This window comes from Centroberyx affinis, unplaced genomic scaffold, assembly GCF_046629955.1.
Source record: "Centroberyx affinis isolate AG114_WGS23_722 - 3 ecotype Tasmania unplaced genomic scaffold, CSIRO-AGI_Caff_v1 ptg003914l_1, whole genome shotgun sequence".
Lineage (NCBI taxonomy): Eukaryota > Metazoa > Chordata > Actinopteri > Beryciformes > Berycidae > Centroberyx > Centroberyx affinis.
The window spans coordinates 62,277-86,676 of record NW_027281748.1 but is presented as its reverse complement, the minus strand read 5'-3'; the positions used below and the strand labels follow the sequence as shown (position 1 = coordinate 86,676).

The 24,400-nt window shown below is 39.5% G+C and overlaps 1 protein-coding gene across 1 annotated transcript in view; it reads left to right on the top strand.

The window, feature by feature from the left end:
• Positions 1–207: 207 nt before the first annotated feature.
• Positions 208–24,400, top strand: part of LOC139663087 (basic helix-loop-helix ARNT-like protein 2) — a 34,565-nt gene continuing 10,372 nt past the window's right edge. Inside the window, exons 1-10 of the mRNA XM_071541624.1 lie at positions 208–296; positions 11,428–11,539; positions 11,662–11,700; positions 13,069–13,110; positions 13,671–13,828; positions 13,956–14,038; positions 15,521–15,613; positions 17,129–17,246; positions 18,499–18,648; positions 23,859–24,093. Coding sequence (XP_071397725.1) covers positions 254–296; positions 11,428–11,539; positions 11,662–11,700; positions 13,069–13,110; positions 13,671–13,828; positions 13,956–14,038; positions 15,521–15,613; positions 17,129–17,246; positions 18,499–18,648; positions 23,859–24,093 — 1,073 coding nt within the window. The 5' untranslated portion in view covers positions 208–253. The remainder of the gene's footprint in view (positions 297–11,427; positions 11,540–11,661; positions 11,701–13,068; positions 13,111–13,670; positions 13,829–13,955; positions 14,039–15,520; positions 15,614–17,128; positions 17,247–18,498; positions 18,649–23,858; positions 24,094–24,400) is intronic.

Genomic DNA, 24,400 nt, shown 5'->3' with positions numbered 1-24,400 from the left:
TTCCTTGCTTGCTTGGAGTTGGGTGTTCTGTTCTCGTACATCCCTCACGTTTCTGCCCCCCAGCCCTCCTCCTTTGTACAAACGGGAGGAGGAGGAGGAGGGTGAAAATAAAGTCAATTATACAACACCCCCTCCCCCCCCCCTCCCTCCCTCCCTCCCTCCCTCCTCTCCCCATCTCTCTGTTACTACTACATCTGGTGGCTCCACATGCGCTGCGGCGCTGCGTACCGGGCAGACCGGCTCCAGTCCAGGCATGTCGGCCGGTGGCGATGACGGGACGGCGGACAGGCAAGCAGGTAGGCGACCGGTGCCTCGGCACTCTCCGAAAATAACCGCTGTTACTCATCACGCGTCCGCTTTAAAAAAAAAAAAAAAATGTTAGTTTTAGTTAGGAGTTTCTGTGAGCAGCGAGTCATTGTTGGACTTTTAAAGAGGTTTGATTAGTTTTCCGTTACGCGCCCACCGAAACCCCCCTCCCCAAAAAAAACAAACTGACGGTTGGGACTTGGGGTTCCGTTCCTGCAGTGAGTAATCGCGATGACTCAAGTTATTTCTGTTGTCAGTGATCAGGTGGATCAAATGTCGATGCTGCCCAGGGTTTCTTCTTCTTCTTCTTCTCCTCATCCTCTGGCTCAGTAAAATCAAAGCAGAGGGAAGACTTCCACACAGAGAAAGTCGTGTGTATAACCCATAAAAAAAAAGTCTGTTAAACTTTTCTTGTCATTTCTCGTCTAATGCCAGCTTTGTGTGAGAGAGGCGGGCGGCTTCAGTTAGAAACGAATCAGAGGATATAGGTGGGGTGTATAGTTTTTAAGTAGGTTTTGGCAACTTCAACTTGAACTACAAAGGTGCATTTTCTGGATAAAATGCGTGAGAGTGCAAACTGTGGGCGTGCCCGTGTGCGTGCGTGTTTCTTAACACGACTGACCAACTGAAGTGGCTGAACCAAAGTGTAATTAATATGTGACTGTATAATGTTAAAACTGTGGGAAATGTGGCAGTTTAAAACACTTCTGTGAAGGAGCTGTAATGACTGTCCAAGTGATAAGTAATAATGTTAGAAATGTACTGAAATGTAACAGTACTAAGAAGTAAAAAGGTATAAAAATATGTAGTTGGTAGGAAGAGTAGGAAGGCTAACAAACTTTAGTAGGAAGGCTCATGTGAAAAGCTGGAAGGTAGGCTACTAGTAGTATGAAGAGTAAGGCAGTGGCAAGTAATAATGTTAGAAATGTACTAACATGTAATAATACTAAGAAGTAAAAAGGTATGAAAATATGTAGACATGTTGAAATGGAGAAGAGTGAAATAAGCACGAGAGCTGCATGTGTAAAGCAGCTCTACTGTGAAACTACTGTGAAATAGAGTGGAACACTGGTGTCGAACAACCGTTAATATCTCAAAAACTATACATCGCATCGCTTATATATTGACATTGTGAGAGCAGAAGTAGCTGAAGGGTTTGATGTATAATGTGTGTATGTAGTGTTAAAGTTGTGTGAACTTGTGTGATTGCTGACTCAGCAATCACACAATTTCATTTCAATAGGGGGTGACAACACGAGCAGCTACTTGTGACTGTAAAAGTGACTGTAAAAGTACTATTCAGTTGCAGTGATGATTGTATCATCACTGCAACTGAATAGTAGGTTTTAAGGGAAATTAATCAGGGTATATACATGTGAGATACATCTTAACTGTTCGCGAATTCAATTTAAATTTCAAATGAAGAGAGGGTGACAACACAAGCAACGGCTTATTTTTGTGAATGCTGACTATAATACCATCACAACTGAAACAATAGCCTTTGTTAGCTGCTACTACTAGGCTACAAAAGGAAATTAATCAGAGAATAGTGTATCTTAAAGGTTAGTTTTTGGCCAATTCAATTTACGAGGGATGAAGACCAACAACGGCTTATTTTTGTGACTGCTGGCTGTAATAACAACACTGCAACTGAAACAGTAAGTTACTTCGTTACTACTACTAAAGAAAATGAATCAGTGAATAGAAGTTTGATAGCTTAACGGTTAGTTTTGGGTTAATTCAACTTAAGAGGGATGAACACAAGCAAACGGCTTTGTGATGGCGACTGGCAACAGTGCAACTGAAACAGTAAGTTACTTCGTTACTACCACTAAAGAAAATTAATCAGAGAATACTAGTGGGATATGTAGCTTTACGGTTCGTTTTTGTCTAATTCAACTTAAATTTGAACATTAAGAGGGGGTGACAACACAAGCAGCGACTTATTTTTGTGATGGCGACTGGCAACACTGCAACTGAAAAAGTAAGTTACTTCGTTACTACCACTAAAGAAAATTAATCAGAGAATATTTGTGGGATATGTAGCTTTACGGTTCGTTTTTGGCTAATTCAACTTAAATTTTAAACATTAAGAGGAGGTGACAACACAAGCAACGACTTATTTTTGTGACTGGCAACTGTAATATCGCTGCAACTGAAACAGTACTTCGGTACTACTGCTAAGGAAAACGAATCAGGGGATAGCTTATAGTTTAACGGTTAGTTTTTGGCTAGTTCAACTTAAATTTGAAATTGAGAAAGGGTGACAACACACGCGACTACTTATTTTGTGACTGGCGACTGTAACAACGTCACTGCAGCTGAAACAGAACTTCGTTACCCTGCTTATTACCGAGGAAAAGTAACGGCATTACCGTTAGTGTGCAGCACCCGATGACCGGGACAGACAGCTAAGCTGTGTGTAGACTGGCAAACCGGCTGTGCCGCCGCGCGCGCGGTGGAAGCCCTCCATTCATTATTCTGTTGCGTGCTCGTCCCCGGCGTGTCGCGCGTAGAGGTCGTGTGCGCGCCCGTCGGAGCGGAGGAAGCTGCTTGTTCCAGGACTTCAGTTTCCTTGAAAACTAGGTCAGTAGATCAGTGGAGCAGCGCTGCCTTCACTCTGCAGGCAGGAGCGGAGGAGGCGCTGCGGTGCGACAGCGGCGCTCGCTGTACGGCTTTTAACCCTCACGAAAAAGTACTACAGCAATCCGAAAATACACTTTAGAACGATTGTTTTTCATTTACGTTATCGCATTGAAATTTTAGATGTCATGCAGCAACTTTACCGGAGGGGATCCTATATAAGCGGTTCAATATAAACTCACTATTGAACGCCGCAGACCTTATAGAAATAGTGTAGGAATACCACAGGAGTTTAAAAAATACTATAAAGTACGATCAAATCACAACAAAACACACTATTCGGCGCCACAGACGCACTATAAGACCTTATAGGAATATTATAGGGATACCACAGGAGATTAAAATACCATAAAGTACGATAAGGTCACTATAAACTCACTATTGACCACTGTATACACACCGCACGACCCATGAGGAATATTACAGGAGTATTAAAGTGACACCATAGGAGATAAAATACCATAAAGCAGGATATGGTCACTATTCACTATTGAGTATCACAGACCCTGTTAGTCCCTATAGGAATATTAGAGTGATTTTTTTTTTCCGTTAGGACAATAGTCTTTATAGAGGCTCTAGGCTTGGAATATGTGGAATATTATTTCACTCCCTAAAGATTTTTGGTTGATACCTGTGATGGAAGTGTATTAGACAATAACTTTAAATTGAATTTAATTGGCTGAATGAATTCAATCAGGCTTGTTCATTATAAGCACATGGGTTGCCTCTTTAACTTTCACCTTCATGAAATTCCATAAAATACTTTTTTTTATAACTTTGGCGTTAAAGCCTGAAAAAGTATTGGCTGCTTTTGATAACTGCTGCATTTAAAGTGAATGAAGCTAATTAATTTAAGATTTAAGAAGGTCACGTTTAAGTGACACACAGTGACACTTTGAAATATTTTTTGGAAGAGACATCTAGGTCATCAGACATTTAGGACATTTAGAAAAGACATTTAGGTGCACAAGGTGCTTTGTTACTGTGTAACTGGCTTCCAAAAAGCCCCATAAGGTCATATAATTATAGCCTCTACTGTTAATGCCTATTGTTTCATACTCCTGTCATTATTATATCATGTACGCAGCTCCTTGACTGAAAAGTGTATTTAAAAAGTCTGCTAAAAGTGGGATAACTTATGCATGATGTTTAATTAAATCCTTGCTTTGAATGTTTTTTGTTTTTACTCAGAAACACTTGAGCTGTTCCCTTCAAAATCACAGACTGCAACATTTAGGCTAGTTGAAATAAAGCTGTTGCTTGCTGAGGTTATTGCAGCTGTTGTATTAAACAATATGGATTGTGTTCAAGATGAAAAATGGTCTCAGTGAAATATTGGCTGTTCTAAGAGGGTAAGCCTATTTGTTTATCTTAGGCGTTTTGAAAACTTGCACAATTGCATAAGATGTTGATTGCAGGTCAATCAACCAGAAATAGACTGGAACACAGTGTACTGTAGGTTACAGTAGCTGCGGCACGCCTTGTCTGCTATGCATGGCCGCAGATCCAGCTGAAACCACAAAACTCTTGGTCGCTTTCCCAAATTGAGCATAGAGAAAGAGTTCTGGTTTAACATGACTACATAAACATATCAGGTGGATCAGATCAGACTGTCCCAGTGCTGCTAGTGACACGGAAAAACCACAGCATGTCACCGACCTGAAGACTAAGGAACAAAGAGTGAGAAATCTCTTTTTCAGTCTTACATTGCTTACATTGCTTCTGGCCCAGTTAGAACCTCAACCTCTAGGTAATATCCTTAATTAACTTTGCCTATGTGGAATATTTTCCCTGAATGCACAGAAGTCACATGACAAAATTTTCTATGTTCAGTTTTCACCGAATGGTGCTGCACTTCTTCAGCTGCAACCACACAAGCTGCACACTCTAATAAAGGAAAACACTGCGATAGCCTACTACTACTGCAGCTGCTACTACTACTGCTAGTACTGCTAGTACTGCGACAGCTACTACTACTGCTAGTAGTGCTAGTACTGCTACAACAACAACTACTACTACTACTGCTATTGCTGCTACAAATACTAGCCTACTATTACTACTACTGTTATTACTGCTAGTACTGCTACAACTACTACTACTATTACTGTTACTATTACTATTACAACTACTACTACTACTACTGCTACAACTACTACTATTAGGCCTACTACTACTGCTATTACTGCTAGTACTGCTACAACTACTACTACTATTACTGTTACTATTACTATTACAACTACTACTACTACTACTGCTACAACTACTACTATTAGGCCTACTACTACTGCTATTACTGCTAGTACTGCTACAACTACTACTAGTATTACTGTTACTATTACTATTACAACTACTACTACTACTACTACTATACAACTATTGCTACCGCTATTACTACTAGTACTGCTACAACTGCTACTGTTACTACCACCACTGCTATTACTACTACTGCTACAACAACTATTACGGCTGCTGCTAATACTGCTATTATTACTGCTACAACAACTACTACTATTACTATTGCTACTGCTGATATTACTGCTACTACTACTAACACTACTACTGCTACTTCTACAATTACTACTACTACTAATACTGAACAACAACAAAACACTGCAACAATGGGAAACAGACGATATGCTAATGACATTATGAGCCGACAAGAAAGTGCAGAATGATATTAATTCCAGAGTGCGGGTAAAACAAAGTGTTTTTGAAAATAAGTCAAGACAGGCTAAGTCAGAATATTGATTGGTGTTTTTGGAGGAGAGTACACAAGCTAAGAAACAGGTAAGTGACTATTTACGTCCACCTACGTTAAAAGCTGTTGCCATGGTTACACATGTCACCTGAACAGGGTCCCATATGATCAAAATTGTAATGGAAAACCAAATGGTACCGATGCTGTGCCACACTGTGTCAGAACAGACCCAGGCCCAGCACAGTATGTGTTGAGTGGAAAAAAACACACAGAAGTGTTGATATCTCTATTGAAATCGTGGCCTTGAGAACAGCCTTGGGTTCTTCATGTCAACAAAAGGGAGCTCGCTCTTTTTCTCTCTCTCTCTCTCTCTCTCTCTCTCTCTCTCTCTCTCTCTCTCTCTCCCTCCCTCTCCCTCTCCCCACGCGTTGGATGCTTCAGCCTTGAAGCAGCGCTCACCTGAAGGCCGAAGCTGTTGTTTGAGTCGGCGGAGACAAACACTCAACGTTTGTTGTTTGAAACGAGATGTGGATGTTTGAGGTTTTCACACTCGTAACCGTGCGCAGGAGATTGTCCTGCTTACTGTCTATGGAAAGTCGATATGCCTTCTACCTTGGTAAATTGATCATTGATTGGATGAATGGTATTATAGCCTATCAGTAAGAGCAGAGACAGTCTGTGCTCTTATGTTTCTTGGTGTGGGAGAAATGGGGGAATATTGTTAACAAGTATAGGCTGCAGAAGAGCCAGGGGTGGAAAGAATAACTGACATTCTACTCAAGTAGAGGCAATCTATTCAAGAAAAAGTAAAAAAGTAGCTAATGTCAAATTTACTAAGTGTACTTTTAAAAAAACAAACTTTCCCAGGCAAAGAGGACAGAGATTAAAATGCGATATTGCACATATTTTAAATACTATGTTGATCTTTCTGAAGATAATATTAATAATATAATAATTAATAATACAAATTTTCTACTTGTCAGGGTGGAAAAGCCTCTGAAACAGCATTTAAACCATCATGGGACACTAAAACTCTCCACTGAAACCAGACTGATGAAAGTCTTTTAGTGTCAGAAGCTCTTTAAGGCAGAGAGACCCACCACACCTGTTCAATGGTAGAGAAACTCTGGGACACGTTACTGCCTTTAAAACAATTACTTTACAAAAAAGATTATTGAACAATTAAAGCTGTGTATCTGTGGTCAGGAGAACCCTCCATCATATCGACACTGGAAAACATTAATTGGTTGATATCTGATATTTAATACAAAGCCGATATTGACCCGATATCAGCAAACCGGCATGTCGGTCTAACAAAAGCAGCCACTTTGTTCCTCAGCCAGTTAGTGTTCAGGAAGTTGCTGAAGCTTTCAGACTTGAAAGCCAAAGTGCAGTTTGCTAAATTTGGATAAAAAAAACGAGTTACGGGTCAAAGGTTTACAGGTGTGTAACCACAACTGCACCAGTCTGCTGGAGACGGGGGGATGATTTGCAGAAGAGTTGCAAAACCTGGAACCCAAACTGCATCCAAAACTTTGCTCAAGCTGTCACTGCATTTTATGAATTAGTGCTGTTTGGATAAATCTTTTAAAGTCCCAATGTTCTTTTCCCGATCTGTTATGGCGTGGTTTGTCGTTCTGTTATTGCTTGGCTTTGTCATTTGCCAGCATCTCCATTTTCAACTCATATTTCTCTCTGACAGCTTTCTTATAACAGTGGTGGTAAAAGGGTGGCGCGTTTCCAACTTGTAGAGAGCTACCTCGCCTCACCTTTAACTGGCATCATATCCTGATTCATTAATCATTAAACTATCAAGCCTGTGCTTAGTCCCGGTACTGTCAGCTGCTGCCATCAATTTCACAGCTATTTACAGAAGACTGCAGCTTCCAAAACACAAAGAGTTCACATGGATGTTTCTGAAATGATCAGGAAACATCTAGACACAGCAGCAGCGTTCATTTTTGCTTTTGTGGAATTTTAAAAGGAGGAAATTTTGAGGTGGGAAGACTGAAAACAGTTCATGTTCCTGTCCGATCTTTATTATGTTTTCACATGGATATCTGGAGCTGCAAATCAGGAGGGAGAGCCGGTGAAAAAAAACAACAAAAAAACGTTCACTCCCACATTCCACTTCTGCGTCACTGATGACCCACTAAACTCCCCCGAAGGGATTAAAGAAATGGATGTCAATAGTGTTAAAGTTTCTGCCGTGCAAATACCTCCTCCACTGATTGGAAAAGGTGAAAGTCACGCCTGTGTGCGGCCACACGTGTGGCGAGAGTCGACCTCAGTTACTAGAGAGAGAGAGGAGAGGAGAGAGAGGAGGGGAGAGGAGAGGAGAGGAGAGGAGAGGAGAAGAGAAGAGGAGAGAGAGGAGGAGAGAGAGGAGAAGAGAGGAGAGGAGAGGAGAAGAGGGGAGAGGAGGAGAGGAGAGGAGAGGAGGGGAGAGGAGAGGAGAGAGAGGAGAGGACAAGAGAGGAGAGAGAGGAGAGGAGAGGAGGAGAGAGAGGACAAGAGAGGAGAGAGAGAGGAGGAGAGGACAGGAAAGGAGAGGAGGGGAGGGGAGAGGAGAGGAGAAGAGAGGAGGAGAGGAGAGGAGGCTTTTTCCTCTGCCATGCTGTTGGTTGGGTGTTAATAGTGATAATATTAAGAACTCATTTTGACATGATTCCCATAATCTGTTTCCCTAATCCCTAAAATGTTTTTTTTTTTACTTCTCAGACTCCTAGGTTTCCTTTTTCCTTATACAGCATGGGCCTCTATAAATCTCTCCTTATCCATAATGCCACTGTACAAAAGTTGAAAAAAAAAAAAAAAGTCACTTTAGAGCATGAATAATATTGAGTAAAGTGTCACAACCTACATTGATACTGTCACTTGTGATTTACAACATTGTGGAAGTACCAGAAAAAAAAGAAACATCATTATTAAAGTTTGGCATCATTATCCAGCAGTTTTTCTCCCTTTTGAAAATCCAGCTGAGCGACAGGAGAATATGGGTCAGTCACAGTCAACAGTCACGTTGGAAAGCATTCTTCACTTTATCAACATTTTATTTATTTATTTTTTTTACTCCCCAATGGATGACACAATTTAAAATACGGGAGTCCTGTGAGAGAAGTAGGTCAGTGTTACAGCATTATATAAGCCTTAGGTAACTCTACAGCCCAAACCCCATTTACTGGCACGTGCCTTTCAAGTGAGAAAATCCGAGCATAGCTGGAGGTTTGGCGCCCTTCAATGGCAAACGTCAGCCAGTGCAGTGAAGATTACCTAGGAACAGACCAGTATGGAGCAGGACCGTGCCTAGATATTTGGGGATTTTTTTTGGGGGGGGGGGGGCTGGGTAGAGACTCAAGAATAGAGATACGAAGACAAAAGAAGAAAATTACAGCACCCAGAAATATTTTTCCACAGGGCCAGAGTCGGCTTTTTTTTAAAGTAGCATCCGCCTTATTTTTTCCATGGAAATATGAAGTGTTTAATTCCTGAATGAGATATCAACCACTTAAAATACCTGCCGCCTACTCTTGCAAAAGTGGTTGCTGAAGTAAAAACACATTACAGGTCACTGCTGTGAGTCATCTGCAGAACGAGTAGTGCTTTTGAGAACAGAGTCCTCTGCGGTTTTGAAATATTGATGGATAAATCACAGGTATAGTAGCAAAACGGTTCTAAAACAGACAGAGTTTTGGAACGAATCCCTTCAAGTTTCACATAAATATGATGGAAAACAGAAGAAAATCTTTACCTGAACCGTAAAAAGGGCCTGAAAAACTGAAGGTAACCAAACTTATTTTAGGCTCCTTTATGATTAGCAAAGCCTGAAACTGCTTTGTACCCCATGAAATCACGTGAATCAAGAACTTTTTATTTATTTATATTTAAAGCACACTAAGAAACCTCTAACCACTCTATAACCAACCAATCTAACCACTGCATAATCAAAACAATTTTTATTACTTCATAGCAACATTGCCTATCCCACTATAATAATAAGTTACAAAAAAATCCATGAACCAAAGTTAAGTTAAGTTTATCTTATTTGACATGGACATCACAGTAGCATTAGAATTGTAACATACATTTATGCACAAGGACCAGATGCACTGTGTTTAGTGTTTGTAGCGAAACGAGAGAAGAGAAGAAAAAAGAAAAGGACATAAAATACATACACAAAAATACATCCACAATACATCCACAAAACAGGTTATTAAGCTGTAATGCGTGATAAGAACAGACAGTCAGTGTTGGCAGCTGGCAGGTGTGTGATGTTTGTTACCTGGCGTCACGCTGCGTCACTGCCAGCGCCTGACACACCTCAGAGGAATGTTCTCAACGCTTCGGCAAGGATCGCAAACACGTGCCGGCCCGGGTGCTGCCGCGGGGTTTTACTCTGCAGCGTCGGTTGCAACACTTTTCTTTTCCCTTACTTGACAGTTTACCTGCTTTGTTGCTGTTGTTGCCTCACTGTTTCCCTCTGTGTTGTGTTCGGTTGTCGTTGCTATGCAGTCCACGTGCGGCGGTGTTTCCGTTTCTTTGTTTCTGTTTGTTTCTTCCTTTTCTTTGTTTGGTGGTGAGACCATGGGTTTTTAATGATGATTTTCTTTTCTTTTTGTTTTTTTATCATCTTGCTTCTATGTTTTATGACTGTGCAACTAAACTGAATGGAACCTAACTAAACTCAACTCAACTAAACTACTCAACTCAAGTAAATTAAATTGAAATGAACAAAACTAAACACAACTGAAGTGAACTAAAGTAAGTAAACTGAAGTGAACTAAACTAAACTCAACATAACTAAACTAAACTACTCAACTAAAGTAAAGTAAACTGAAGTGAACTAAACTAAACTCAACTGAAGTGAACGAAGATAAATTAAACTTAACTGAAGTGAACTAAACTAAACTCAACATAACTAAACTAAACTACTCAACTAAAGTAAAGTAAACTGAAGTGAACTAAACTAAACTAAACTCAACTGAAGTGAACTAAACTAAATTAAACTCAACTGAAGTGAACTAAACTAAACTAAACTCAACCTAACTAAACTCAACTCAACTCAACCTAACTAAACCAAACTACTCAAGTAAAGTAAACTGAAGTGAAGTGAACTAAACTAAACTAAACTGAAGTGAACTAAACTAACTTAAACTCAACTGAAGTGAGCTAAAGTAAGTAAACTGAAGTGAACTAAACTCAACTAAACTCAACTGAAGTGAACTAAACCAAACTAAACTGAAGTGAACTAAACTAAATTAAACTCAACTGAAGTGAGCTAAACTCAACTCAACTGAAGTGAGCTAAAGTAAGTAAACTGAAGTGAACTAAACTCAACTGAAGTGAACTAAACTCAACTCAACTGAAGTGAGCTAAAGTAAGTAAACTGAAGTGAACTAAACTCAACTGAAGTGAACTAAACTCAACTGAAGTGAACTAAACTCAACTCAACTGAACTGAAGTGAACTAAACTCAACTGAAGTAAACTCAACTCAACTCAACTGAAGTGAACTAAACTAAAACCCCATTTGGCTTCAGAGATTTGCACTGTGCTGTAAAGGATCCAGTCAGACATGTACAACATGTTTTCAGCTGCTTTGTTCCATGATGACTTTTTTTTTCTGGCACTTTGCACAACAACAATTCAGGGGCGGCGAAAGTTTTATTCCTTCATTCACTGAAGTGAATTATTGCCGGAGCGTCTCAAGGTTGCCGTGTTTATTTTGATGCGTCTTTCACGTTGCCCTGGGTGGTTTCATGTTGCCGTGTTGCTGTTCCAGATGCCGCAGCAGATGAAGAGGGCCAAAGCCAAGCTGCCTCCTCGCTGCCAGCTGTAGACCTGCCAAGGAAACGCAAGGGAGATGTGGAGGAGAGGTCAGACGCCTCTGTACAGTAAGACGACTGGCACTTCACTGTTTTGCTCTTTGGAGTTGTTTATGGTAAATAAGAGTGTATTCTTATTATTACATATCTAACGAGGTAAAGTGCCTAATGTGTCTGTTTGACGTTAACAGGCAAAGTCTCGACTTCGAAATGGACGAGGACCTCAGCAGGTAAACCTTTGCTTACATTATTCATTGTTTTTTATGGAAGCCCATTTCCGTCAGTGTGATGAAAAAAACAGTCCTGTAAGTCTTTATAATGAGAAACTTTCTCGAAATAATGAGTTAGTATTTTATGATACTAAGTCATTATTTTGAGAAAGTTTCTCATTATTTTGAGATACTAACTCATTATTATGAGATATTAACTCATTATTTTGAGAAAGTTTCTCATTATTTTGAGAAGGTTTCTCATTATTTTGAGATACTAACTCATTATTATGAGATACTAATTCATTATTTTGAGAAAGTTTCTCATTATTTTGAGATACTAATTCATTATTTTGAGAAAGTTTCTCATTATTTTGAGATACTAACTCATTATTATGAGATATTAACTCATTATTTTGAGAAGGTTTCTCATTATTTTGAGATACTAACTCATTATTATGAGATACTAACTCATTATTTTGAGAAAGTTTCTCATTATTTTGAGATACTAACTCATTATTATGAGATACTAACTCATTATTTTGAGAAAGTTTCTCATTATTTTGAGATACTAACCCATTATTTTGAGAAAGTTTCTCATTATTTTGAGATACTAACTCATTATTTTGAGATACTAACTCATTATTTTGAGATACTAACTCATTATTTTGAGATACTAACTCATTATTTTGAGAAAGTTTCTCATTATTTTGAGATACTAACTCATTATTATGAGATACTAACTCATTATTTTGAGAAAGTTTCTCATTATTTTGAGATACTAACCCATTATTTTGAGAAAGTTTCTCATTATTTTGAGATACTAACTCATTATTTTGAGATACTAACTCATTATTTTGAGAAAGTTTCTCATTATTTTGAGATACTAACCCATTATTATGAGATACTAACTCATTATTTTGAGAAAGTTTCTCATTATTTTGAGATACTAAGTCATTATTTTGAGATACTAAGTCATTATTTTGAGATACTAACTCATTATTATGAGAAAGTTTCTCATTATTTTGAGATACTAAGTCATTATTTTGAGATACTAAGTCATTATTTTGAGATACTAACTCATTATTATGAGAAAGTTTCTCATTATTTTGAGAAAGTTTCTCATTATTTTGAGATACTAACTCATTATTATGAGATACTAACTCATTATTTTGAGATACTAAGTCATTATTTTGAGATACTAACTCATTATTATGAGAAAGTTTCTCATTATTTTGAGATACGAGGTCATTATTTTGAGAAAGTTTCTCATTATAATGACTTACAGGATCTTTTTTTTTTCATCACACTGGTGGAAATGGGCTTCCATAGTTTTTGTAAGAGAATGTTTGCATAGAATTTTGTTTTTGTTTCCTTTTTTCTTCTTAGATCTGAAGGAGAGGATCAGCAGGTCAAAATGAAATGCTTCAGGTTGGCTTATTCACTTGCTAATACTTGAGTTGTAAAAGCGGTGCGGCATCTACCTGTTGAAATGCCGCTGTGGTTTTTGTTTGGTGTCTGAGGAATGTTTGAAGAGTTTTGTTCAAAAATGGAATCGACACAATTTGAAAAAAAGTGACACCTACTCTACTCAAACTGATTGACAACACAAAATTTAATTATAAAGCTAATTATGGTACTCTTTGGTGCAGTGATTCTCAACCTTTTTCATATCAAGGACCCCTAATTTAGTCCACATTAGGGACTGATGAGATTTTGTCTCTCGAACCCAAATCTGAGAATATTTTTATTGTTAGATATGATTTTGTGCAGAATTCCATGACTATCTGTATTGGAGATAGAGGGTAATTTAATAGTGGGTAATTTAACTTGATGGTTGACAAATTGGTAACACTTCCTGACTGGATCGTCTGTATTTTCTAGTTATTGAATGATGAACGTTTTTTTTTTAAATGGCTACGTAGCGTTTTGGATATGAACCCTTAATTTGAAAGATCTTGAGTATAGACTGTCTATCGCTGACTGCACAGGGAGCCTCACCGCCAGATTGAGAAACGGCGGAGGGACAAAATGAACAACCTCATTGACGAGCTGTCCACCATGATCCCTGCCTGTAAGCCCATGGCTCGAAAACTTGACAAACTCACCGTGTTGCGGAAGGCTGTGCAACACCTGAAAACCCTCAAAGGTAAATATTACCGACCCGGCACGTTAATATCTGTGGGAAGCATGCGGTTTTATCAACAAAACTCCAGTAAACTTTCAACCAAATGTCAATTTTCAACTAAAAGCTTGTTTCCCCCCTGTGTTCTCAGCAGGTACAAGCAGCGCCTTCACTGATACCACCTACAAGCCTTCCATCCTGCCTGACGACGACCTCAAGCACCTTTTACTCAGGGTAGACACTCATACAGGAACACAGCTGGCACCTTACTATATGGCCTTTACCCTGTATTTCTCTTTATAGTAGGAGTCTAGACTGAGTCCTTCCCACAAAATGGCAGACAGTGATTTAACTTTAGGGAATACATCAAGTTTTTGGGAGATTTTCCCATTGGTCAACTTCCCCGTTAAGTGATAAGAAAATAGACACCAAAATCATTTGTGTTCCCGGTAGATCATTTGCTCCAGTGCTCCATATAACACTGAAGCATACACTATGTTGAGTGATAGTAGCTCCATGCTAACACTTTAGCATACACTATGTTGAGTGATAGTAGCTCCATGCTAACACTTTAGCATAGCCTACACTAAGTTGAGTGATAGTGGCCACTAGCATTATCCAAAGTAAGAAGACTGACCTTTTGGTAATAAAAAAGTTGTTAGTGTTTTTTATTGTATGGCCAGTAGATTCATAAATCTTAAAAATTAAATATCATTAACTCAATATAACTGATGTAGCCAGGTTTATTTTTGGAACTATTTCAGGTGAGAAACCACGTATTCATCCGCTGTGCAGTGATTTTTATCTCCTCCAGAAAAGTAGTCCCTGGTACTTCAAAACGCTACATTGGTTTTTATGTCATTTTCGTATTTCGTACACAAACCTGCCAGACTTAGCTGCATATCGTTTAAGATTACTTAGCATTTAGCTTTAGCGCTGCTACAGGTTCTCATTTTCTTACTTCTGAGATTATGCTAGCTGCCTACTATCACTCAACATAGAATATGCTAATGTCGTAGCATGATAGGCTAGCTATAGGTGTCTATGTTCTCATCACTTAACAAGTTGATCAACGGGCCAATCTCACAAAAACTTGGTGTACTCCTTTAACTTGTGTTAAAATCTACATTTTAGGCATTTAGCTGAGGTTCTTATCCTGAGCGAATAATTCTGAGTAAATTTTCACTTCAGGACAAAACTCTGCATCATAGACAGTTTGTACCAACTGAGTACTGTCTTCTTAAATTAGGTCAGCAAAAACAGAGCTACTGATAAGGACAGTTAACCGATGTCTGTTCCAGTTCTGGCCCGTCAAATTCACTTCTGGCACTGAAACATCAACTTTTTCCAAACCTTCCTTTGACCGCACCTTCCAACTCAAAATAGAGTAAATTATTTTCTGTGGAACAATTTCCACATCCCATCTGTTTTTGTAAGCAGAAGTTTAGACCCTACTCAAATTATTTTCTTGATAGAAGACACCACAAACTAGTAGAAATCCTGTAACAACCCATTTTGAAGCTCTCAGTACATTTCAGTACTTTTAGACGTCTTAAGCTTGATATTGATACCAAAAATCGGTCTGGTACCAAAGTATTTATATTCAACTATCTGTGTTTTTTATCTTCTTTCTCTGTGTTTTTGTCATAGTGTTTTATCACTGTTGTTTTATCACTTTCACTTATCTATCTATCTATCTATCTATCTATCATCCAGGCTGTGGACGGTTTCCTGTTAGTTGTGAGTTGTGACCGGGCAAAAATCCTGTTCATCTCCGAGTCCGTCTCCAAGATCCTCAACTTCAGCCGGGTGTGTTGCAGTTCCACATCACATGCTCATCTTAGTATTGTCATTAATCATAAATATTAAAGAGCAGAGGTTCATCCTGGTGGTTTAGTTGGCGAAGTTGCATACCATGTAACTGCAACCTCCTGGGACCTTTGTTGCATTTCATGCCCCCGTCTCTCTCCTTTGTAAACTATCAAATGAAGCAAAAGTGGCATAAATGTAATATTCACCTGTGAGTGAAGTTTTCATTTTTAGTGAACGTTTTTCTTACTGTACCATCATCAGAACCTAAACCTAACATTTACCAAATTGTTGTAGTTGCCTAAATTTAACCACAGTTTGAGTTGCCTAAACTTAACCCATTAGCAAACTTTTTTAATGACGAACACATGAAAATATTGCGTCCAATTGGTGCTGTTGTCGCATAATCCTTCCTAAGTGAAGGAACTTAATCACACTATCACATTATTCACATCTACAACATGTAATCTACATTTCAGAGTTTGTGCTCATGCCGCAAATTTTTGTGAGACTGCTGAAAAACCCCCAACATGAAACATCTTCAGTGATGCTCTGATGAAGGATAACAGCAAGGATAATACCATCAATAAAAACCCTGGTGTAACTGAGGTCAAGTCTTGCTTTTTTTAAAAGTGTTTTTGGAGCGCTGCCACTCCTGCAGCGTTCATGCCAGGTTTTAGTTCTTGGCAGCCAGAAGGAAACACACACACGCTTTACATTCTTCACCACTTCTCTCCTACATTGAGACAGACAGTAGGAACGCAGAGAGGGACAGAGAGAAGGAGAGAAGCTTCTGGAGGGGAATTGATCCCAGGTCAGCGGGGAAACATGTGGGATCGGGATAATGTGGGGTCCTGCCACTAAACCATGACTGGAGACATGCTGCAGCAATTTAAGTTGACCTGAATTCCCTTCAATTCAAAGCCCCCATTTGCAGTTCAGATAGCTTTACTGTAAGCAGTGCTGACGTACAGAGCAAAGTGTTTTTCCTTCAAACTCAGTTGTGATTGAACCAGAACAGGACAGTGGGAATAGAACAGAGGGGAAGAGAAGAAAACTAAAATAGTATAGAGATAATTGTAATAATTGAATAATGCATTGTAATAGTAATAATACAAAATACTGCCGCACGACCAGGGTCAATGGAAACTGCTTTCAGTACAGTTTTGTGACAATTAGTTGACACCAAATAGCACATAATGGGTAATAAAACTGAACAGACAATACTTAATACATAAAATAAGCAACTGGTGTAAGATTAAGAAAGTGTAAACTGAAGAGAAGAGAAACTGCAATGGTATAGGAATAATAATAATTGAATAATACAATTATATGACACCAAACAACACACTCTGTCGTGTAAAATTATGTATAATCATAGTAATACATTTTTATCTGTAATGTGTGTTTATTTAAAAGCAAATCTCACAGTGAAACGAGAAAAAATAATTAAAAATAAGTAAAATACAATAGGAAAAAGGTAAATAAATAAATGTATGTGTTTTGGGTTTGCAGCTGGAGCTGACTGGGCAAAGCCTGTTCGATTTCATCCACCCCAAAGACATCAGTAAGGTCAAAGAGCAGCTGTCGGCCTCGGAGCTGTATCCCCGCGAACGCCTCATCGACGCTGCAAGTGAGTCTGTCGCCACGGCGGGTTTGAGGCTCGGCTGAACCGGTTACATTTCAGCTGACTTTTCACCACGGCGGTGTGGTTCTCAGAGTCAAGTTCAGCCAGGGAAACAGGAAGAGACACCTCACTCCTCACTGTGTGGTAAAAATCACTTTGTACAAGTGAGCTCTGTTCTTTATTGAGCAGAATGTTATTAATAAAGTGAGGTAAAAGTTGTGTTATTGTGAAAATGTAACTTTAAATATAAATATGCACACATTAGCTGTGATTTTGATATCCCCTAATCCTTCAATAATGTGTATGCAAATGAGTTTCAAAGACGTTAGCCTGCATGAGGGGAGAACTTACATCTGGGTTCTTCGTCTATTGCTTATGGACTGCTGTGATATAGTGAAATATAGTCTATCTAAATATAGCTAAATCTTGTTATGATCGTAAGATAACACATACCGTGGGATTTTATAAAGAAAAACAAAACTGTATTGTTGTGCAAGCAGTGCTTCTATTTTTGTATGCAATATGCTACATGCTATGTTTGCTAACAGCTCACTTGTTAACATTAGCTAGCAAGCCAAGTAGCCTAACATTACTGTATTCTCCATAGAAGAGATGAAGGCAGCTTTAAGTTTGCAAAAATATTTTATAGCATATTACATACATACAGAGATGCATAAGATATGCTATATGTTTGCTAATTGTTCAGTTGCTAATGTTAACTAGCTAGCCAAGTAGCCTAACATTAAATTCCCCATAAAAGAGATGAAGGCGGTTGAATCGTTTGCAAACATATTTTAAAGCATAATATGATGCCCTGCCATAAGAGATGCTATATGTTTGCTATTTGTGAAGTTGTTGACTAGCAAACCAAGTAACCTAGCATTACTGTTTTCTCCATAGAATAGATGAAGGAAGTTGATCAAAACAGTAACATGAGATTACATTCAAATAAATTCATATTTAGGACTAAATGTCATCACGACAAATGCGCCGTGGGACTATACGTTGTTTTTTTTGTTTTTTTTTACAATTTTACAAATGACTATACATATACAGAAATGTCTGCACTGTGGCTTGTGGAAGTAAATGCTGTGTGAAAAGAATGGGAAGCTGCCGATGAGAAGATCTCCTGAAAGAAAAGGACCAGCATTTTTCTCGAATTTTTCTGCTGTTTTGCTGCGCGGACAGTTTGCTGTTGGGTTACAGGTCCGTCAATGTGTGTGTGTGTGTGTGTGTGTGTGTGTGTGTGTATGTGTAGCTGGGGTCCAGGTCCAGACGGACGTCCCAGTCGGAGCGTCCCACTTGTCCACTGGAGCTCGGCGATCCTTCTTCTGCCGCATGAAGCACAGCCGGGTGGCGGGGAAGCCCGAGGACAAACGCCCGCTGCCCAGTACTTCCAAAAAGAAAGGTGGGTTCATCCTGTGGTCGAGGCTGTGAGGTTAGACGCAACTTTACAGTGATTACCTCTTTTCTGGGCAAGTATAGCCACCAATCAGTCTAAATTACTGTGCTATTAGGGATACCAGGTGGTGGGATCCAGTGGCTGCAGAGGAGGGGTTGCTTTGGTTCAACATTGGCGTAGATTGTAGGACTAAAACTATTATTATTGGGACTTTATCATGATAAAATCTGTATTTCTGCCTCCAGAACGCAGTGTTCAGAGAAAGATTGCTTCATTCTGTGTCCTATTTTCCAGCCCTGGATCAAATAAGTATTTCCAAATAATTCTTGGCATTTGTTTTACCCTACTTGGAGTACCAGATGGGTGGGATGCGCTGCCTAGGGCAACGCAAGGAATGCCAGAAAGTTGAGACTGTTTGAAAGTCAGCTTGGTACCTTGGTAGCGGGCCGAGCTTTCCAGTGAAAATCAGATATCGGCCAGTAAATATTGCCCACTGCTGATATGATGGAGGTGAGGAAATCATTTTATTGAACCAGTTTCAGGGGTGTTGGTCTGTAAAATCGGATAAAAAGAGAGCTGATAACCAACTTCAGAATTTCTCCAGCATGGATTTCAATGGAAAAAACTTTATTTCTAAACATTATTTCAGAGGTTTTTCCACCCCTGCAAAGAATAAAATTATGTGGGAAACACTGAATCCTTGCAATTTGGGGATTTTTTAAAATGTTTTTGGCATGAAAATGGTCAAATTTAAATATACAGCTCACATTATCAGCGTAAAATATTGTTTAATTGCAGATTTAATCCAAAAAATATCATTATCTGCCTTCAAAAACCCATTTTGGTCAAACCCTAGCAGACAACTTACCTTACAAATCCCATTCGACCCCCGTCTGCTATTTTTAAAGCTGTTTTGGACTCTGGAGTTATTATTCCTCCATAAAAATGATCTCAGATAAAGTTTCAGGCAAAACAGAGCTTGGTACGATCTGCTTAGCTTATGTATGATTTTGAGGAGGCACACATCACATCTGTGTTACACCTGTCTTACGCACTCTGCTTCACTGACAGTGCTATTCCTGCTTATCTGAAGATTATATTCACACACACACACACACACACACACACACACACACACACACACACACACACACACACACACACACACCACCAGTAGCACAACACATATTCTCTCTCTTTTTCTCTGTGGAACCAGGGTTTATGTGCATCCTTAAAAAGCCTTAAATCAAAGTTAAGGCCTTATTAAAATGTCTCAAATACAGTTTCAGAGCTCTCGACTTTTTCACCATGTAAGCTTTTTTATATTAAGTTTCATTTTGATGCAACTATGAAATTAGATAGTGGTGCAGAGTTGGAAAGACAAATGAAATAAGACAAATGCCATGAAATGTCGTTTCACCAAAAGATGTGAAGAAGACAGCATATTTTCTTATGCTGTATGACATTACTTTCACTTACAGTTGTTCACAGTAAGATGCATGTTGACTCTTTGATTAATACCCAACAGGGTATTAATTTAATTTCCTGGTGGCCTTTTTCTGATGAAACCCATTTCTAGTTTTAGAACATCCATCAGCTGTGTTCAACTGCAAAATAGGCTGGTGGTGACAGGTTATGGTTGTTAAATTGGTCGGAAATGTAATTCTAAGTAGCGATAAAACAGTCTTAAATGGTCTTTAAAAGTATTAAAACGTGGCTCTGTGAAACCTGCAGGTACCATGTGAACACACACACACACACACACACACACAAACACACACACTTTCCCCCACATCAGTGCTATTTCAGAGCGTTTTATTTCCCTCACTTTATTCTCTGGAGGGAAATTACAGTGAATGGAGGGAAAGGGAGAGACGATCCTGCAGGGAGAAAGTGAGGCGAGTTGTTTCTTGAAAAAGACGAGCTGAAAAGAGGAGAAGCACTCAAAAGCTTGTGTGTAATTTCCGTGTGCCAGACCCGCAGGGCGCGCCGACCCAAACAACATGGAGGAGGTGTACCGACAGATTAAAAAGATATTCAAATCTGTTCCTAGGCAACAACGACCGTCAGAGTTTAGCCGAGCCAGGAGAAAACAAACAGATGCAGTGGAAAAATTTCTGACCCGGCTCTGAGGAAACAGGAAATGATCTGATCGGGGCGACGACTCCCACCGGCCTCCAGCGAGCGGCGGAGAGCCGGAGGACGGGTGGGAGTCTGTGGGTGGTGAGCGCTCACTTTGTCTCACACTTGACCCAAAAAAAAAAATAAATAAATAAAATATAATAGTTGATGTCAGTACAAGTCATTGCTATTTTTTCCTCTGCTGAATGAAAGAGATAAAAGTGGCACTAGTTGGCAGAGGTGGTACTTTGCTACTGTATTTTTTAAGTAAGATTTTCAAGCATCTGTACTTTGGGTTTTTCTTTCGCTTAAGACTTTTTACTTTTACTCAGCACATTTCAAAGGAAAAATCGAGATAGACTTTCTGCTTCCATCCCAGAAGCAGCAGATCAAGAGCCGGATGCGATTCAGAGGAACGCTCAACAGAAAACCAGTAGAGAACATTAGAAAAGACCTTTTACTTTTATGTTAAAATTAACAGACATCTTTTACGTTTGGGGTCAAATTGACCCCAGCAATTTAAACCTACAAAAAATGATTGTAATTGAAAGTGTTCCCCAAGTTTACACTTCAGAATATCAGCAAGTAACACATAGCAGTTAGTCAATAATGAAAAAAACACCAATAAAAAGTAAATTAGTCTGTGAAAGAGCTGTGACAGGAACTCACTGTCAGAAAATCTTCAGGTGAGATAAAACCTTGATAAAAATGTGCGTCTTATGTTATGGGGCCTAAAGCATGGGAATGTTTTGGGAATGGGAAAGTTCCCTTGGTTATCAGTCAAAACAAAGAGAAAGAAAATATGTGTAAAACTAATATTTTCTCTGGTTTTATAAGGCTATAGTGCTAGTGATAATCATGTTTTTAGAGACGTTAAATATTGAATGGGGTCAAATTGAACCCTAAACATAATAGGAGGGTTAAGTCAATTTAAGCCCATGTATGTTTATACTTTGACTTGAGTAAAGGGTTTGAAATGGTGCTTCAACCTTTACCAGAGTATATGTTTAGATGAGTGTTTGCACTTTTACTTGAGTGAGTAGTGAGTTTGTGTACTTCTCCCTCCCACATGTTTGCCTCAGTTGAATGGAAGTAGGTGAACGCTGCGTTACGAGCGCTTTAACTTTTACATCTGTGCCAAGACGTGACCTCAATTAGCAGAGAGAAGATTAAGAGGGAAGACTTTCTTTCTCTCCCACGCAGTTGCCTTAAAGGTATTAATAGTGATATTATTAGTCACCGAGTATTGACGTTTTTTTATTTTTCCTGCAGGCTTTCTGACTCCACAAGCAGGACTTTGCTGTTTCTTTTTCATGTGTGTGTGGGAATCTGTGACTCGAATAAATCAGACGTCACAGAGAGGAAACGCTAAATTCACAGCGCACATGTGACCAGCAGCATGTGCAACAAAGAACAAAACGTGATAGCATAGATTAATACTCTCTATTGTTCATAGCGGTGTAAAAATACACACACGTTTGTTTTTCTTAGCAGTTGCACAATGTGGGTGAGTTCTAATGAATGATTTCATTGTGGAAGGAATTCATGACTTTTTTTTTTTTTCCAAATGGATGTCACATTTAAAGTGGAGTAGGTAGTCCTGCGCTGGAACTAGGTCAGTGTTACAGCATTGTATAAGCTTTAGGTAAGAAGATAGCCCATTTACACTCACATGCCGACCGTGGAGACAAAAGCAGGAGGTGTGGCGCCCCTCTGTGGCAAACCTCCGCTACTGCAGCCACAAGTCAACCAGTGACTTTTAAACCAGTGATTCTCAACCTTTTTCATATCATGCACCCCTAATTTAGTCCACATTAGAGCCATGGACCCCCATTTGATGAGATTTTGTCTCTCAGACCCAAATCTGAGAATATTTTTATTGTCAGATATGATTTTGTCCAGAACTCCATGACTATCTGTATTGTAGGTAGAGAGATAACAGAGAAACTATGATCAAAACAGTCATTCTCCTACATTCTCCAATTGTGTTAACTTCTTGTAAATTAAATAATGGTGAAGTTTAACAATTCATCAATTTGCTGGGGACCCCCTGGAACCCCCTCAAGGACCCCTGGTGGCCCCCGGACCCCACCTTGAGAACCACTGTTTTAAACTGTTTAAAGGTCCTGTACTGATTCTATTCCATATACTATAGATCAGAATAATGCTCTTCATGCTGATTTGCAAATTAAATGCAGTTTAGTTAAAAGTTGAATTGAATTAGTTAGACTGAATGAAATTGAAGGTTAATTCAATTGAGGTAAACCTGCTGAGTAGAGGCTTTCCTGGCCTGATTGGATGGATTTCAGTCATTCTTTAGTGGAAGGAGCCAATCAGGACCGAGTCCAGCTGTGATGCGTTTCCTGGAGTTGGTCTGAAACTGCCTGGAAAAGAGGATGAGGTTTTGAAAATGCAATGACTTTAAATATAACTCCAACATAATTGAATTTTAACAGTTTGTTCAGGTTAACGGAGCTGACTCTTCTCAAGCTATAACTCTTTTGGAGCAGTGGTTCTCAACGTGCGGTCCGGGGACTACCAGGGGTCCTTGAGGGGGTTCCAGGGGGTCCCCAGCAAATTGATGAATTGTTAAACTTCACCATTATTTAATTTACAAGAAGTTAACACAATTAGAGAATGTAGAAGAATGACTGTTCTGATCATAGCTTCTCTGTTATCTCTCTACCTACAATACAGACAGTCATGGAATTCTGGACAGAATCATATCTGACAATAAAAATATTCTCAGATTTGGGTCCGAGAGACAAAACTTCATCAAATTGGGGTCTTTGGCTCTAATGTGGACTAAATTAGGAGTCCTTGATATGAAAAAAGTTGAGAATCACTGTTTTGGAGTAGAGACAAGACAAGACAGTTTACTGTGTCACAGTAACCTACATTTGGAAACAAATCCACCTTATCACACTATTCACTTTTACTGAGAACGTTACTGAATGGATCTACAGGTATGATGGTGCCAGCTGTTGCTAGGAGACTTGTGCCACAGCAGCGAAGCCTCCACAGCTCACAGCAGACATGTAACCTCTGCCCCTCTGCCCCTCTGCCCCTCTGCCCCGTTGCCCCTCTGCCCACAGACACCTACAGATACTGTACTCTTCACTGCACTGGATACATGCGGAGTTGGCCGACCAGCCAGCTGGACTCGGAGAGCGACTCTGAGAAGGAGAGCTCCCACCTGACCTGCCTGGTGACGGTGTGCCGCCTCCACCCCCACCTGTCCCACCCGCCTCCCAAAGAGGTCAACGTCAAGCCCACCGAATTTGTCACCCGCTGTACGCTCGACGGCAAGTTCACTTTTGTTGACCAACAGTGAGTTTCCCCGCTTCTAACTACCGCCCATCTGCACGAGTCGGCTTGCACCTCGCTGTCACCAGTCATGAAATCATGGATTTGTCATTTCTTAACACACACCGTTCCCTTGAGAAAAAAATGGCAGAGGGATTTTGTGGGTGAAAATGCCTCTTGAGAGTCCAGCTGTGAGTTTAGCAGTACTATTCACTGCTGAGATACATAATTCTGTCTGTCTTTGCCATTGTTTCTCAAAAGGAGCCGTGCATCTCGATGGCATCACATGAAAACCTCTTCTCATTTTTTGGGAAGCAATTTCAAGTATAGT